This window comes from Megascapheus bottae, chromosome 13, assembly GCF_031878675.1.
Source record: "Megascapheus bottae isolate mThoBot1 chromosome 13, mThoBot2.hap1, whole genome shotgun sequence".
Lineage (NCBI taxonomy): Eukaryota > Metazoa > Chordata > Mammalia > Rodentia > Geomyidae > Megascapheus > Megascapheus bottae.
In genome coordinates this window covers 21,975,175-21,991,753 of record NC_143521.1, presented here as the reverse complement: position 1 = coordinate 21,991,753, position 16,579 = coordinate 21,975,175, and the positions used below count along the sequence as shown (strand labels likewise).

The 16,579-nt window shown below is 35.2% G+C and overlaps 1 protein-coding gene across 1 annotated transcript in view; it reads right to left on the bottom strand.

The window, feature by feature from the left end:
- Positions 1 to 13,848, bottom strand: part of Tmprss11d (transmembrane serine protease 11D) — a 30,398-nt gene extending 16,550 nt beyond the window's left edge. The window contains exons 1-4 of the mRNA XM_090343153.1: positions 13,838 to 13,848; positions 11,889 to 12,010; positions 9,677 to 9,795; positions 5,584 to 5,651 (exon numbers count right to left, since the gene is read on the bottom strand). Of these exons, the coding sequence (XP_090199279.1) occupies positions 5,584 to 5,651; positions 9,677 to 9,795; positions 11,889 to 12,010; positions 13,838 to 13,848 (320 nt within the window). The remainder of the gene's footprint in view (positions 1 to 5,583; positions 5,652 to 9,676; positions 9,796 to 11,888; positions 12,011 to 13,837) is intronic.
- Between the last annotated feature and the right edge of the window lie 2,731 nt (positions 13,849 to 16,579).

Here is a 16,579-nt window from a genome sequence, read left to right as displayed (position 1 = left end):
GAAATGCAAATCAAAACAACTCTGAGATTCCACCCCACTCCAGTTAGAATGACCATGATCAAGAAATCCAACCACACATGCTGGAGGGGATGTGGCCAGGAGGAATCATTACTACACTGTTGATTTACCCAATGGGCCAGAAACAAGGACACTAAATACACTAGTACAACGATGTTCATTGTAGCACTATTTACCATAGCAACGATATGGAACCAACCCAGATGTCCCTCAGTTGATGAGTGGATCAACAAGATGTGTGTATTTGTATACAATGGAATTCTAGGCCACCCTCAGAAAGAATGACATCGCACCATTTGTGAGGAAATAGAAAGACTTGGAAAAAATCACATTAAGTAAAGTAAGCCAGACCCAAAGGACGTAAGATCAATGGTTTCCCTCATCTGTAATAATTAGTACATGTCCAAAACTCTCCTAGCAGAGGATTACAATAGCTCAAACCCTAGATACATTAGGCCATATCAATTGAGGCCAAATTAATGGACCTCCAGTACATGGAAACAAGAGCTTAAGCATAAGTGACTTACTCTTTATTTATTATGTGTTTCTCCCTTCTTTTGTGTTGCCCTTTGGTTAATCTCATATTGTTACTATATTCCACTTTGTTACCTGGTGTATTATATAGATATTTACCTATTCATTTGAAAGAGGAGGGGAAAATGAGGTGGAGAGGTAAATGGGGACAAAAACATAAGAAGGGATATCAGTGTGTGAGAAGTAATGCATCCACTATCTGGTGAATATAAATGTAACCCTTCTTTACATTGAAATAAAATAAATAAATAAAAAGATTTGTGGGATGCTTACCAAAAGTAACTAATAAATACTAATTGCTATTAGACTTTGTCAATTTGAAAAAAACCCTCATCTTTTTAGACAAACTTATAATGTGATGAGGTTCCAAATTTGAGTTAGAAACAAGGTAATTTTCCATTCTATTGACCCATTTATCTGGTTAAGACAGCAAATTTTAACAGTAAAATAAATTTTGAGACAAAGTATTTTTTATTTTTTTTTGTCAGTCATGGGGCTTGAACTCAGGGCCTGGGCACTATACTTGGACACATTTTGCTCAAAGCTATCACTACCACTGGAGCCACAGCTACACTTCTGGCTTTTTCTGAACATGTGGTACCTAGGAAGCAAACCCAGGATTTCATGCATGCTAGGCAAGCACCATACCACTAGACTAGGCTCCCGGTCTCAGGACAAAGTATTTGTGTGTGTGTGAGTGGGGAGGGTGTCATGGGGCTTGAACTCGGCCTAGGCGCTGTCCCTGAGCTCTTCAGCTCAAGGCTACTGCCCTACCCTTGAGCCAAGCCCCACTTCCACTTTTTTAGAGGTTAATTGGAATTAAGAGTCTTAGGTCCTTTTGTGCCAGGGCTGGCTTTGAACCTTGATACTCAGATCTCAGCTTCCTTAGTAGCTAGGATTACAGGCAAGAGCCACTGTGTCTGGCTAGGACAAAGTATTTTTTCTATATATTTTTAATTGTAATTAATAGAAGATAGAAGGAGCATTACTTCACAAACATTGATACTCTTTCTCATGTCTTGGTCCCCATTTACCTCCCCCCACCCCTACCCATCATCTTGTTTTCCTCCCTTCCCTATCCAATTTCAAATAACCACATAAGCATATATCCAATATATCAGAGAACAAGGTGAAATACTGTACCAATATGAGATAACCAAGGGACAGCAAAAGAGATGAGAGATAACAAAGTACATTAAGAACAACAATCACTAATTATATGGCTTTTGTTTCTATAACCTGGAGGTCCTTTCGTTTAGCGTAGGACAAAATATTTTTAAAAGACATTTTGATTAGACTAAACATAGAACTCCCCAATGACCCAGCAATTCCACTACTTGGCATTTACCAAATCGTCCAGAAACAAGGACATACTAAATCCACTAGCACAACAATGTTCATTGCAGCACTATTTACCATAGCAAAGATATGGAACTAATCCAGATGTCCCTCAGTTGATGAGTGGATCAACAAGATGTGGTATTTAAACACAATGGAATTCTATGTTGCTGTCAGAAAGAATGACATTGCCCCATTTGTTAGTAAATGGAGACTTAGAAAATATCATATTAAGTGAAGTAAGCCAGACTCAAAGGAACATAGGCTCAATGTTTTCCCTCATCTGTCATAATCAGTAGAAACCTTGGGCTCTCGTAGCAGAGATTTACAATAGAACAAAATCTAGATATGTAAGGCCGTATAGTATGATGCTAAATGTAAGGACCTCCAGGATAAGGAAACAAAAGCCATATAATGAATGATTGTTGTCCTTAATGTACTATGTTATCTCTCATCTCTTTTGCTGTCCCTTGCTTATTTCATGTTGTTACAATATTTCACCTTGTTATCTGATATATTGGATGTATGCTTATGTGGTTATTTGAAATTGAATAGGAAAGGGGGGAAATCAAGATGAGCGGGATGGGGGGAGGGAGGGAAATTGGGAGCATGACATGAGAAAGGGTATCAATGTTTGTGAAGTAATGCACCTTTTATTTGGTGAATATAATGTAACCCTTCTATTAATTACAATAAATAATATATGGAAAAAAAACAAGAAAAACCCAAAAGGCATTTTGATTATGGAAGGTGCTATAAATGAGACTTGCGGATATGCTGCATACCAGAAAAATACAACTTTAACTCAGATTAGATCCTATAGTAAGTACAGAGCTCCTACAAATAAATAAGATAAATCTAGCATAAAATAGAAAAACAGAAAAATAATGTAAACATGTGATAAGGGTTCAGAGCAAATGCTGAGAGTTATAAATAAATGCTCAAGTGGTATTATTTTTTTTTGCCAGTCCTGGGCTTAGGCTCAGAGCCTGAGCACTGTCCCTGGATTTTCTCAAGGCTAGGGCTCTATCAAGTGGTATTATTTTATACCAATTTAATTTGATAGTCATCAAAACTCTGTGAAAGAAGCACTGTTATTATCAGAAGAGACTCAGACACAAAAAGTCTATAACCATCCCATTGTAATACAGCTTTTGAAAATCAACATTCGAAATTGGGCTTTAAGCAATTTGACTTCAAAGATTATGTGCTTTACATTGTGAAGAACAATAAGCAATATAATTTTCACCCATTGGATTGGTTAAAAAAAACCCAAAGCTTAAATATTGAATGGTAGTGAGGATATGGAGCAATGATGTCTTCATATGTAATTGAAGTGCAAATTTCCATAACCACTTTGGAGAGTACTTTGTCAATATCTAGTAAAATTAAAAATTCTCATATCTGAAGATATGAGAACTGTGCTTCCAGCTATATCTTCAAGACGTTCATATGGAAGGAATGTTGGACAATTATGTAGAACATTAAAATGAAATGCTAGATGGATGAATGGTATGTTCAATAACAAAATGATTGCAATCATTAAAATAAATCAACTAGATTTAACTGAATTAACATGGATTCACATAGAGAAGTATTAAGTAAACTTGTTGGAAGATACTCTGCATGGATTTTGTTTAAAAAGAATTCCTTTCTTTTATGTAGAATGTGAAATGGTTAAGACCAGAGTCAAAGACACTAGTTATGAGGTTGTTATAGTCCAGATGATAGAAGGATGATACTATTACAATAAAATTTTTAAAAGAGTTACAGAGTTGGGAAATATTTAGGAAATACATTTCAGTTGAGCTATCTCAAAGACATCCATATGATGATTGTCAAGTAAATGGCTGTGTACAGTCACATCTAGAGATCAAAGAGAACTGACTGGCTCAAAATGGAGTGGAATTCCTAAGAAGAGAAAATGTGAACTGAGAGAACATGCATACATTGATGTTCCATATTTGAGGAAGGTTCAAAGAGGAACCTTCATTGGAGGAAGTTTCATTGAAAAAGCATAGCTAGAGAAGAGAAAAATGTACAGTTTCCTAAAAATCAAGAAACCTTTCCTTCCTCCCTTCCTTTTTTTCTTCCTGTGTTACTGAGGTTTGAAGCTAGGGCTCTGCACATACCAGGAAAGCACTATTCCCTTGAGCTATATTCTCAGCTCCTGTTTTCTTTTCTTCTATTTTCTTTTTTTCCTCCTTCCCTTCCTCCATTTCTTTCTCTCTTTCTTAGTCTCTTTTTCTTTCCTTCCTTCTTTCTTTCTCTCTATTTTGTAACAAGAACTCATTCTGCAGCTTTTTCTGATCTTGATTGCACTCTTTAATTAAGGCTGGCCTCAAACTAGCAGATCCCTTGCTTATTCCACCACAGCCAACAAGAAGTATTTTCAGGATAAGCCAAATATTCCAGATACTATTGAGGGATTGAAGAGGAGAGTTAATATAGTTTCTTTGGATTTTGTGATTTGGATACTTTTGCTGAATTTGATGAAAGCAGTCTGTATTTTTTAGTTAGGTGACATGCCAGGAAGTCAGGGGTGGAGGGTAAATGGGAAATGAAGTAAAGGAAAGAAGATGCAAGAGGCTCATTTAGTCTTACAAGTTTTGAAGGTTTAAAGTGCTGAGCTTTAGGAAATAACAAAAAGAAAAAAAACAGCCACAGAAAAGTACAGAGTAGAATATGAGTTGAACTGACTGACATGTTTTAGAAAAGTCTTCCCATAGATCCTTCCTGTTCATTTAAATTCTCCTAAGAAAGTTCCATAAGAGCTGTATGCTTATGTGTGTGTGTGTGTGTGTGTGTGTGTGTGTGTGTGTGTGTGTGTGTGTGGTGTTAATACTTGAGGAAGAATGTAACTCCTCTCTTGGCCAAAACCCCTTTTCCTAGTATTTGAAAGATTGAGCTATGTGGCAATTATAACATTTGTGGGAGGTATTTTGGTTGAGCGGATTTATTTCATGAAATCAAGTGGACAAGTATACATTTAACCAACATAGGCATGGCAAATTCCTGCAATGAATTCATGCTACTATTCCTTCCTATTAATCCATCACTAATGTCATGGATTTGGGTGCAGTGTCCTTTCATTATAGTGTTCAAGGCTAATGAAACCTAAAAGCCACTTTTGAGTTGGCTCTGGTGTCTGGATTTAGATGAAACCACCCAAGGCCAGAGCATTGTACAACTTCACTGTGCAAGGTTACAAAGACTGCATTGTGAATGACACCCACTGGTTTTATACAGTAGAATGCTTCTATTACTGACTATCCCTTCAGCTTTCACTGCACTGCTTTTTTCTCCCATAAGGAACTCAAATAATAAATGGGTATTTACATTAGTAGCCAAATAAATCATACATGCTTTTTTAAATTATAAAGGTAATGAGTATGTTTCTTTTTGAAGTGTCGCCTTTTCCATCCTTTTGTACATAGTGGATATATATATTTTTTGGTTGTTCTGCGTGAACTCTGGACCTGGACTCTGTTCCTGAGCTCTTCACCTCAAGGCTATCACTGTACTCCTGGAGCCACAGCTGCATTTCCAGTTATCTGGTGATTAATTGGAGATAAGACCCTTAAGGACCTTTTAGAGCCTGGGGCAGGCATGTCACTCATCATTGCTGTGAACTCAAGTCAAACGCGTCAAATTGCATCTATGCTCACATAGTTTTAATATAGTTTCACTCACCTCATTTTGACAACATGAGCTCTGATGAACTGATTTCTTAAATTTGATTCTTTGAATACATTAGTAATCTGTAGAAAAAAGGAGGGGAGGAGATCTCTGTAACTAGAGTTCTTCATTTCTTTTCTCCCAACTTTGAAACCTGAGGTATATGTTAAAGAAGAATAGGGAATAAGTTTTCAGCTGAGTTCAGCTCAGATTCATCACAAAGCATGCCACTGATTTAGGCAGGTTTATAACTTCTTGAAGTGCTGCCTATTTCTTCATCTATTAAGTGAAGGTGATCTTGGACAAGGTAAGTCTTTACTGGAAGCCATTCTAACTGCATCAGGCATTGTACTATGTAAAAATTTACGTGATATCACATAGTGATCATTATTAAGATGGTTGGTGTCAAGAGCCATATCAGTACAAGGAAAGTCTATTCATACAACTCAAGAAATGTGATTCCCAATGGTTGCTTTAAAAATGAGTGCAGTGTTGGAACTGAACTTTGCAACTTGGGGGGAGGAGAGTGGGAAGTAGTAAGTAGGAGAAAATAAGGGAGCTGGGTAACAGTGTTTAAAAAGAAATGTACTCATTACCTTCTTATGTAACTGTAACTCCCTTCTCATCATTCTTACAATAAATAATAATATGCAAAAAATAAAAATGAGTTGAACCAGATGAAAGCAGATTTAAATGAGTGGTAATGAAATTACCATTTCAAATAATGAAATATACAAGAGAATAAAGAAGCAAAGAGTTATATTTTGCTTGCCATTTCTGATTCATAACTATGTACTGGAGATTATTTTTCACACCACTTGGTAATTTCTTGACTTAACTATAACTATTTCCCTGAATCACTGTTCAGTCCCATTAAGGATAGTTATTATGTGGTACAAACTTCACTGTCAACAAGGATTACATCAGTGGCTGGCATGGTTCTCTTGTTATACAGGACCACATGTATGGTTTATGGAGAGGACATTTCCTCCTTGACTTTTACTGTGAGGTGGTTCCCATGTGAGTATAGTGGGAATTATAATAGGAAACTGGAGAACTAAGTGGTTTACTGAATATTATACCTATATAGACCATTCAGTCTGCTCTTCTTGAGACTATAAATGTAATAAATATTTAATAAATCACAATTTATCAGTAGTCATTCCAATTGATGAACCAATATCAGAACAAACAGTTGTTTAGAAAGGTACTTATTTTTTTTTCTAGAGAAATCTTAGTCTTAAGACTAATGAAATGAACCCAGGTGCTGTTGGCTCATGTCTAATCTGAAGCTTGTATAAAGGTTGGAATTGTTTTTGAAGCTATTGTGAATGGGATTTTAAAAAGTATTTCCTTCTCTGTCTCCTTGTTGTTGGCATACAGAAAAGCTATCGAGGCTCAATATTATGGAAGAACATATACATATGTATACATATATGCATATACATATGCATGCACAAATACACACATGTTTATACCTACATATGTAGACATGCATATACATATGTTCATATACATATATATGTGTACATATGTATATATGTAGATATATACAGCATAATACCACCTAACAAACCTAAGAACAGTAATATAGATGGGGTAAACTTAATCATATGAAATGCTTGAATTTGGCAGTGTATTCATCTGGCCTTGGGATTTCATTTGTTTGGAAATTATATTACTAATGTAATCTCGTTGCTTATTATAGACCTGTGAAGTGATTGACACCAATTTATTCAGTACAAGTACACATAGAAACATTTTTGATTTCTTCTAGAGCTTCCAGTATATTATAATATAAAATTTCAAAGCAATCTGTAAAGAGCTTTGTCATTGATATCTGTTGTGGTGTTCATATTACCAACTGTAATTTATTAATTTTGATCTTTTCCCCCTTTCTTTTGATTGTGTGGATAAAGGGTTGTTAGTATTATCTTTTCAAAGAACCAACACTTGTTTCATTGATTCTTCATAGATTCTTAGGAATCTAGGGATCTTTTGGTGGTCTTTATAGGATCATAACATCCAAAAATAGAAATAATTTTTTCTTCTCCTCCTTTATTTCTTCTTCCATTTTGTTGCTGATGTTAAGAAGTCAAGCACTATTGTGAATGAGAGCAAAAGGAATGAGCACTTTTGTTTGGTACCTGACTTGATTTTAATATCTGTCATTATTTTCTTCTTTGTATTTGTTATTTTTTTGCCTACTAAATTGGAGTTTGGCTTGTTCTTAGTTGCTAACAGTTTGGAGTACATTATTTTGTGATTTATTTTTTCATTTGTCTGATGATTTTTTTAAAAAAAGAATTTATTGTTGGTATAATATATGAGGGGTAACAGTTACATTCGCCAGGTAATAGGTGCATTACTTCTCACACATTGATACCCTTTCTAATGTTTTTGTCCCCATTTCCCTCCCTCCACCCTTTCCCAGTCATCTTGTTTATGATTTTTTTAAACTGCAGACACTCTTAGATATAAGCTTGCTTCTCAGTACTACTTTTGTTATACACCCAAAGTTATGGTAAGTCATGCTTCTTTTTTATTTGGAAATTTTCCATTTACATCCCTTATTTTCTTGATGACCCACTGATCATTCAGCAGTCATTCAATGAATGACAATTAAAAAAAAAAAGACTTCCCAAGCTCGGCACCAGTGGCTCACACTTGTAAACCTAACTACTGAGGAGGCTGAGATTTGAGGATTGTGGTTCAAAGCCAGCTGGGGCAGTAAAGTCCACGAGACTTTCATCTCTAATCAGCCACCCCAAAAGTTGGAAGTGGAGATGTGGCTTAAGTAGTAGAGCACTAGCATAGCAAATCCCAAGGACCTGAGTTCAAATGCAAGTACACTACAAAATAAATCACAAGGCAAATAAAAAGTACAGATACTGATGTATCAGTGACACTCACTAGACACTATGTTGAAGATTAACTATACAACTTGTGGGATATGGTGTCTGGAGAGACAAATTGGGAAAAAAACAAAGGATACGGTAACACTGTTCACAAAGAAATGTACCTATGTACATATGGTCATATAGGATGAGACTAAATGAAATGAACTCTGGGTTATGGAAACAAGATATTTATCTTTGTGAGTGTTGTTCTTAATATACTATGTGAAGCTATTTATTTTGTCTGTTTTTTCCACTTATGGTTAATCTCATGTGGTTACTGTATCTGACTTTGTTACCTGGGGAAAGAGGGACAAAAATATGAAAAGGGGTATCAAGTTTTCAGAAGTAATGTACCCATTCCCTGACAAATATAACTGTAACCTCTCTATACATTATCCCAACAATAAAATACAATTAAAAAAGAAATGTACTTATTACCTGACTTATGTAAGTGGGACCCCCCTCTGTACATCATTACAATAAAAAAAGTAAAGAGAAACACATTTTTCTACAGCAAAAAGAGGAAGTAAACCAAATGGATAATAAAAGGCAAAAAATTATACTTGAGCATGATAAATTATTCAGGATTCTAAACATTCACACAGTGAGCCCAAAGAAGGGTATTCTTAGGATAGAATCACAAGGGCTCAACAGCTATGTGCAAAATATCACATAAAGTGATGCTTATCAAATGAACCCCTAAAAATGGAAACAGGAAGTTTTTATGTTACTTTTTGCATTTTTTTTTACCCTTCGCCCCCTGTACATTTTGTCTTAGATGTAAGTTTAATTGTTTCGGGGAGGGAAAAGGAAAGCATAGAAACAATGTGACACAGGGTGAACCAATTCAGCAGTGATATGCACTAGGCACTATGTTGGAAATGAACTATCTTACTTGGGAGGTGGGTGAGGGAAGGGGATAGAAGGGAAAAACAGAGAAAAGGAGGGAAGGTGCGACACTGTTCAAAAGAAATGCACACAGAACTGTAACCCCTCTATACAATACCCTGACAATATAATATAAAATAAAAAAATTTTAAAGAAATGTACACAATACCTAACTTAAGTCACTGTATTCCCTCTGTGCCTAATCTTCACAGTAAAAAAGGATGAAAACATGCAGAGCTTCTACCAACTGATACCTTATATTCTAGGTATCCAACCATATTAATTCTATAAGGGAAAAATAAATGCAAATATTAATGTACCATAGACTCAATTTGTTCGCTCAAAGTTCTATACTCTTGTGTAGCTGGTGAACTTAACTCATCAGTATATTCAACATTTAGTATTTGAAAGCTGCTACGGTAAAAACATGTTTTTTGATCTGGAAAATAAAAAAGAAAAGGTAGGATTAGTGTCCATTACTAAGAACTAGGTAATTGACTCTTTCATATAGTCAAGTACGTGGAAAGTTATACTACACAATTAAATTTGCTTTCCTGAAAAAGAGAGTTTCATAGTCAATATAAATGGAACTACGATAAATATCCCCCCCTTACCTTAGTTTTTCTTTGGGAAATATATCACTTTTAGGCTGTACTTTCAACACCCCTATAGTCTGCTGAATGCTGTAATTGAAGATATTCACTACCCCATTGGCTTTTCCTTTACATTTTAAAAGTGATTGATCACTCTAAGACGATTAAAGATGTGTGAAAAACTGAGTAATAGTATTATCTGAAACATTAAAAATTTCCCAGAATTGCTCTAATTTTTTCGGTCAATCCTGGAGCTTGAACTCTGGGCCTGAGCACTGTCCTTGGACTTTCTCAAGGCTAGAGCTCTACCACTAGAGCCACAGCACCACTTCTGGTTTTTTCTATGTATATGATTCCAAGGAATCAAACTCAGGTCTTTGTGCATGTTAGGCAAGCACTCTACCACTAGGACAAACTCCCCGCCCCCAGAATTTCTCTAATATTATTTGTATCATGTCTTAGAAAATTTATGGTTCATTGATTTAATGATATTTATGAATATATGTAATATGTTATCATTCATTTAAAATTAAGGAAGAATTCAAGTCATAGTTAAAATTATTCTAAATAGTATTCTTTCAGATTAGATATGTTATCAGTTTTCTCAAGTAAGCTAGAAAATAATTGATATATAATATGGTTGTACATTATGAATTATTTTTCATCTAGGTGAAGGAGATAGAAATCCCTAAAATGCTTATGTGCACAACTCGGAAGCATCATGAATATAGACATAAACTAGTAGATCCTACTTTCATTTGATCACTTACATGCATAAAAATATCCCATTAGAGAAAGAAGCTAGCTACCTTAAGGAGAAGATGATCCTCTCTAGTGGGGGAGAGAAAAAAGTTTTGACCCATCAATGATCAATGGGGTGCAATTGGAGTAAGATTTTTTGGAAAAATACAATGTGATTCAGAAAAAATCCACTAATTGAATTTTAAACTCAATGTCCTTATTTTTTCTACTCTGTAATTCATCTTAAGAATAGTTACTTTAAAGTAATTAGAACACAAAACTTTATCAAAAGTAAAATTTAGACAAATTAACATTATATGAGTTAGATGCTTATTCCTTATTACTTAGATGCTTATTCCTTATTGCTTTTTGTTTCTTATCTTGATATTTTATTGTACCCTTGGAATTTTTCAAAATTTTCATGGTTAGTCATTTTTTCCTCTTTAAAAGAAGATATTCTGTGAATTCTGTTTTTTCTTTTCTCTTCATGCCCTCACATCCCAGTGCACACATGAACAAAAGATTTCAATAATTATATCCAAAATAAAGATAACAACGTAAAATAAGTAACAATAAAATGTCATCCTATTTCCTTGCTATATCTCTTTATATTGCTTTCTCTTTTTCATGTTTTCTAATTTTATTGACAATGTAAAAAATTAAAAAGAAAGTTCACAATATTTTTCTAAGGTTGACATTACCCTTTTTCACTTCTCAACTGTAAATTCATCTATTGATTATTCTTACCACTCTAAAAACATTCTATGTTTCATTAGCATTATAAGCATGAATTAACAGGTAATTAGGTATATGCAATTTTTGAGTTATGAAATATATTGTTTTTGCAAGATAGTCTTGATTTTGTCAGTGTATTGGATGGTGAGGGTAATCAAAACAAAAACAATAATTAAATTTTAGCCTCTAAAGAATAGGAAATAAACATATTTCTCATTTGTCTGCAATGGTCTTTGCTAGGGTAACTATATTTGACTTATTAGAAAGTATGCATTTTTTATCAAAAGAGGGGTAATATATTAATAGAAAGGAAATAGAGATATGAATGTATATTCAACAAAGAGCTTTGAGAATGACCTCCTTATATAAAAAAATAAAATGTAGTAACAAAACAGAGTAGATCACATTTTTAATCTGAAATTGTAATTATTCAAAATGAAAAGTAATAATTGCTGATACTTACTAAATGCTAGAAAATGGATAAGCAATCCTACGGCCATTGCCACAACTGCCACCCCTCCAATGACGACAGCAGCTACAACAAATGGGTTCAAGAATCGTGAATTTGATGCCACCCGTGCTGGCCTGAGAAAAGAAGAAAAAGTAAAGTTGACTTGTTTTACTAGAAAAATCTACCATTTTGCCATTCCTAGTTATCTGTCTATCTATCTATCTATCTATCTATCTATCTATCTATCTATCTATCTATCTGGCTTTGTAGTTTCTTAGACCCAAGTATAGAAATGTAATCCTGGAAATGAGCCTGAACTGAACAAACTCCTCTACCTCCACAACACTGTTTTGAAGATGAAGTTAGGAAATATAAAGTAAATAATTCTGTATTTTATTTTTGTTTTGTGGCAGTACTGGGGATCAATCTCAGAGCTTTGAACGTGTGAGGTGGACACTGTACTTGAGCCATACCTCAGTCATTTGTTACTTCAGTTTGTTTTTGAGAGGGTCTCTCACATTTGAACTGTCTCCCAAGTATCTAGCTAGATAATAGGTGTGTGGCACCATACCTGATCCAAAGGTTAGTATTTCTAGTAAAATAGGATATCCAATAAGTTGCGAATACCTCAAATGTAAAAAATGCTTTTTTATTTTGTGTCTCTGGCACCATGGAATACCTGGTATGTTTAGGCATTTGTAATTATTTATAATATTCATGAATATTTGTCTTATGTGTTAACACTTGCACATATTTCATATTTAAAAGCCTTATCAGAATTTAGAAGCAGTTACAGTTAACCACCTTCACTCTTTCCATTTTGTGTTGAGCACATTCTGATGTGAAATGGGAATGTTTTAAAGTCAGTAGTTGGCAGACATTACATTCCACAGCAGAGTTGCCTGGAGTGAAATGTTTTGTATTTGAACTTTACTCATTTTACAGACCTATAAAAGGCACTTTGTGTGTGGGGGGGAGGGTTGAGGTGGGGGGCCCACAAAAAGGAGTTGGTCTATGAAATGTATTATACATTAAACATATTGAGCCTGCTCAAGCATGTTCATTAATAAAAGTGCATTTAAATATATAAAGTAGAAAAGATCCTAAGGATAATAAAAAAGAAATTAATAAGATAGGGTTTTTTTTTGCCAGTCCTTGGGTTTGAACTCAGGGCCTGAGCACTGTCCTTGGGTTTTCTCAAGGCTATCCCTTTACCACTTGAGCCACAGAACCACTTCCAGCTTTTTCTATGTATGTGGTACCAAATAATGGAACCTGGGTCTTTGTGCATGTTAAGCAAGCACTCTACCACTAGGCCAAACTCCCTCCCCCAATTAGTGTTAACTATCATATCTTTTTACTTCATTAGTCTTATTTGTGTATTTATGTATGCTTGCATTTTATTTATTTATTGTCTCATCTGGTGAAAACCAACTTTCTCTGATGGACCCAGATTCCGACACATAGGAGAAAATTGGCAGTTTTCTTAGTGCTAATTTTTTAGTCTCACTTGGCTCTTTGTGGTTTTTCTGCCAGTTTTTTGGCATCATAAAAAATGCCGATATCTGGAATTTATCAGTTCAGTAAACATTAATGCCTATTGCGTTGTTGGGAAACACTGTAGAAGGTAAGGTTAAAACCCAAAGGGCTGATTATGTTTCCAACTGATCAACCTTCTCAAGAATAAATAAGGGCTAGTTATGTTTGTAGGGATAAAAACCTGATGTGGAGTGAGATGTTCTGAAGTCCTGAAAAGTGTGGACTCAAATGGGAGGTGAAAAATTCCCCCAAAGTATAAAACGACAGGGAGAGTCAGCATGTGCTGTTGTTTGGATGGGGTCCCACTAGGAATGACTCTCCAGCCAACTGTTTCCAGTTCATTGAAAACATCTTAAATTCAATTGCTGAAAATCACCAAGGAGGAATGACTCAGTAAACAAAGGGTGTGGAGCCTGAATTACCTTAATCTCATAAGCGATAATTACATAAGAATCCATTGTCACACCCCATAGAAACATCTGAGGAAATATCTACTGTTCTTGTTGGCAGTGCAATTTACATTAAACTTTTCCCAGTTCTTTATGATAAAGCTTATGCTAACACAAAGCCAAATTCTGTACACTATTTACTTTATAAACGATTACAGAAAACATGTCTGAGAACAATGATTTTTGACTCTGTAATGCAGTTGAAAATTGCACAAGAAAACATTTTGTTCTTAATACAGAATCATGATCAATGGGATTTTTCCATGTTTGTATTAAAATAGCAAAATGAAATGTTACTGGGTTAGAAAAATTAAATGCATTCTGGAATTTGTCTCTAACTTTTATTTTGAAAGCTTCTGTTTCAGTTATTATGCATGTATATTTCTATTCTCTATCAAGGTTTTGTAAAGCCTTTGGCCTTTGTTATTACTCTGCTTTGAATATAGAGAAAGTAAGGTGAAGAAGCTAAGTATGTCATGATTATCAAGAGTGACAGGACTGACCCTGCCAAACAGGTGTGAATAAAGGAATATGAAGTCTGTCACATACACTTCCTCAAATGATGCCATAAGCTACAGACAACAGGAAGCTTTAGGGGTCAAGTCTTTCCTCATTTTACTTAGGGGATGGAATGGGAGTTGGCATCTACTGAGCACTTCTTAAATATCTTGGCTTTTGTCTTATACATAGTAAGTCTCCAATAACATTAATATTGACTTTATGTTAATTTGAAAGTGTATTTTAATTCTATGTGGAAATATTATCTGATGTTTGTGATTGATACAGAGTGATACCTAATATTTAACTCTAGATTAATGGCAATAAATTCCCATTACCTACAAAAATGGGAAGAATCACTGACAGAAATTATTAATTTATACACAGGACTTTTAGACTATCTTGAGCCACTTAAGATTTCAGGAATGATATTAGTAGATTTAGTCACAGTCTTCTTTTGCAATGTATTTTTCATTGATCCTATTTTTTTGCTATGGATTTGGCAAGTGCTAAGTGTATGGTTCAGTGAAAGGAGACTGCCACATTGTTCAGGCAGAAAAGAATTTATGGGTTAAGAGGAAACTTCCTGCCAGCACAAAATGGAGGCATAGAGAGAGAGAAGAAAAAAGGAGGGAGGAAGAGAAGAGGGCATGTCTTATGGTTGAGCAGGATTATATAGGGGAAGGCAGGGAGGAGATACAACACAGTAGGTTCAGAAATGACCTCAGCGTCTGTGAAACTTCTAAAGGAAGCCTGACTGGGGTGGTTCAGGAAGTGACCTCAGTAGATGAGGACGTGACCTCAGAGTCTGGGATTCTTTGCTGACTCAGTCAGGTGATTACTAGTTCCAGGTAGGTGATTTCTGGTAAGGCCACATATTGTCTTTCATGAAGAGGAAGTGCAGGAAAGTTGTTTTCCTGGGCAGACCTACACTAAGTAGAATAGTTGTTCACGTCTTGGAGCTTGAACTCAGGGCCGGGCCATTGTCCCTGAGCTCTTGTGCCCCAGCCTAGCACTATTCTACTCTACTCTACTACTCTACACAGTGTACTTCCAGCATTTTTTTTGGGGGGGGGGTGGTTAATTGGAGGCAAGAGTCTCATGGACTTTCCTACTTGAGCTTAGCTTTGAACCAATATCTTCAGATCTCAGCCTCTTGCTTGAGTAGACTGAATTATAGGTGTGAGTGGGTGCTTGGCACATTTACAAAAATATTGAAATTTCTTTAAGGTCTACTCGATCATTTCTAATTATTCGTTGTATATCTTATGAATGCTATACAAGCATTCTACATGAATCGTTCAAGCAGGAACTTGGTGTCTTTTTTTGCCTAGCCTGCCTCCAATCCTCTCATGTGGTCACTGGGTACACTATTATTGACATAACACCCATAACAAAATTCATACCAGATAATATTTATGGGAAATTCATAGATAACTCTGAAAAGGTGATTTAAAAATAATTCACAGAAATTTAGAGAGTTGTCTTAAAGTTCACATAATATGTTCATTAAATGCTGACAAGTAGAAATCATCTTGACTCATCTATTTAAAAATTATGTACCTGACACCATGCTGAGTTTTTCTATATCACTTCCTTTCATCCTTATAAAAAAAAACCATGGCTTTAGATGAGGAAGTAGGCTTAGAGGTTACACAGACAGAGACAGAACTTTCCTATGTCACCAAGTTCAAATCGCAAATGTATATAATCAGAGGGGATGGGATTTTCTACTAATTTCACATCACACTTGCTACCACCTTATGGTTGTTGACAGATGAAAAGAGAAAATTAGACTTACATTTTGATTCAGAGATTTGCAATAGAGCAAAATCTTGATACATAAGGCCATATAGCAAAATCTTGATACATAAGGCCATATAATGTGAAGCTAATTGAAAGGACGTCCAGGATATTGAAACAAAAGCCATATAATGAATGATTGTTGTCCTTAATGTACTATGTTGTCTCTCATCTCCTTTGCTGTCCCTTGGTTATCTCATATTGGTATAGTATCTCACTTTGTTATCTGATATATTGAATTTATTTGTATTTGGATATTTGAAATTTGATAGGGAAGGGGGGAAAACCAAGACGGGTGGGGTGTGTGTGTGTGGGGGAGGGAAATGGGTACCAAGACATGTGAAAGGGTATCAATGTATGTGAATTAACGCACCTTCTATCTGGCAAATATCATGTAACCCTTTTACTAATTAC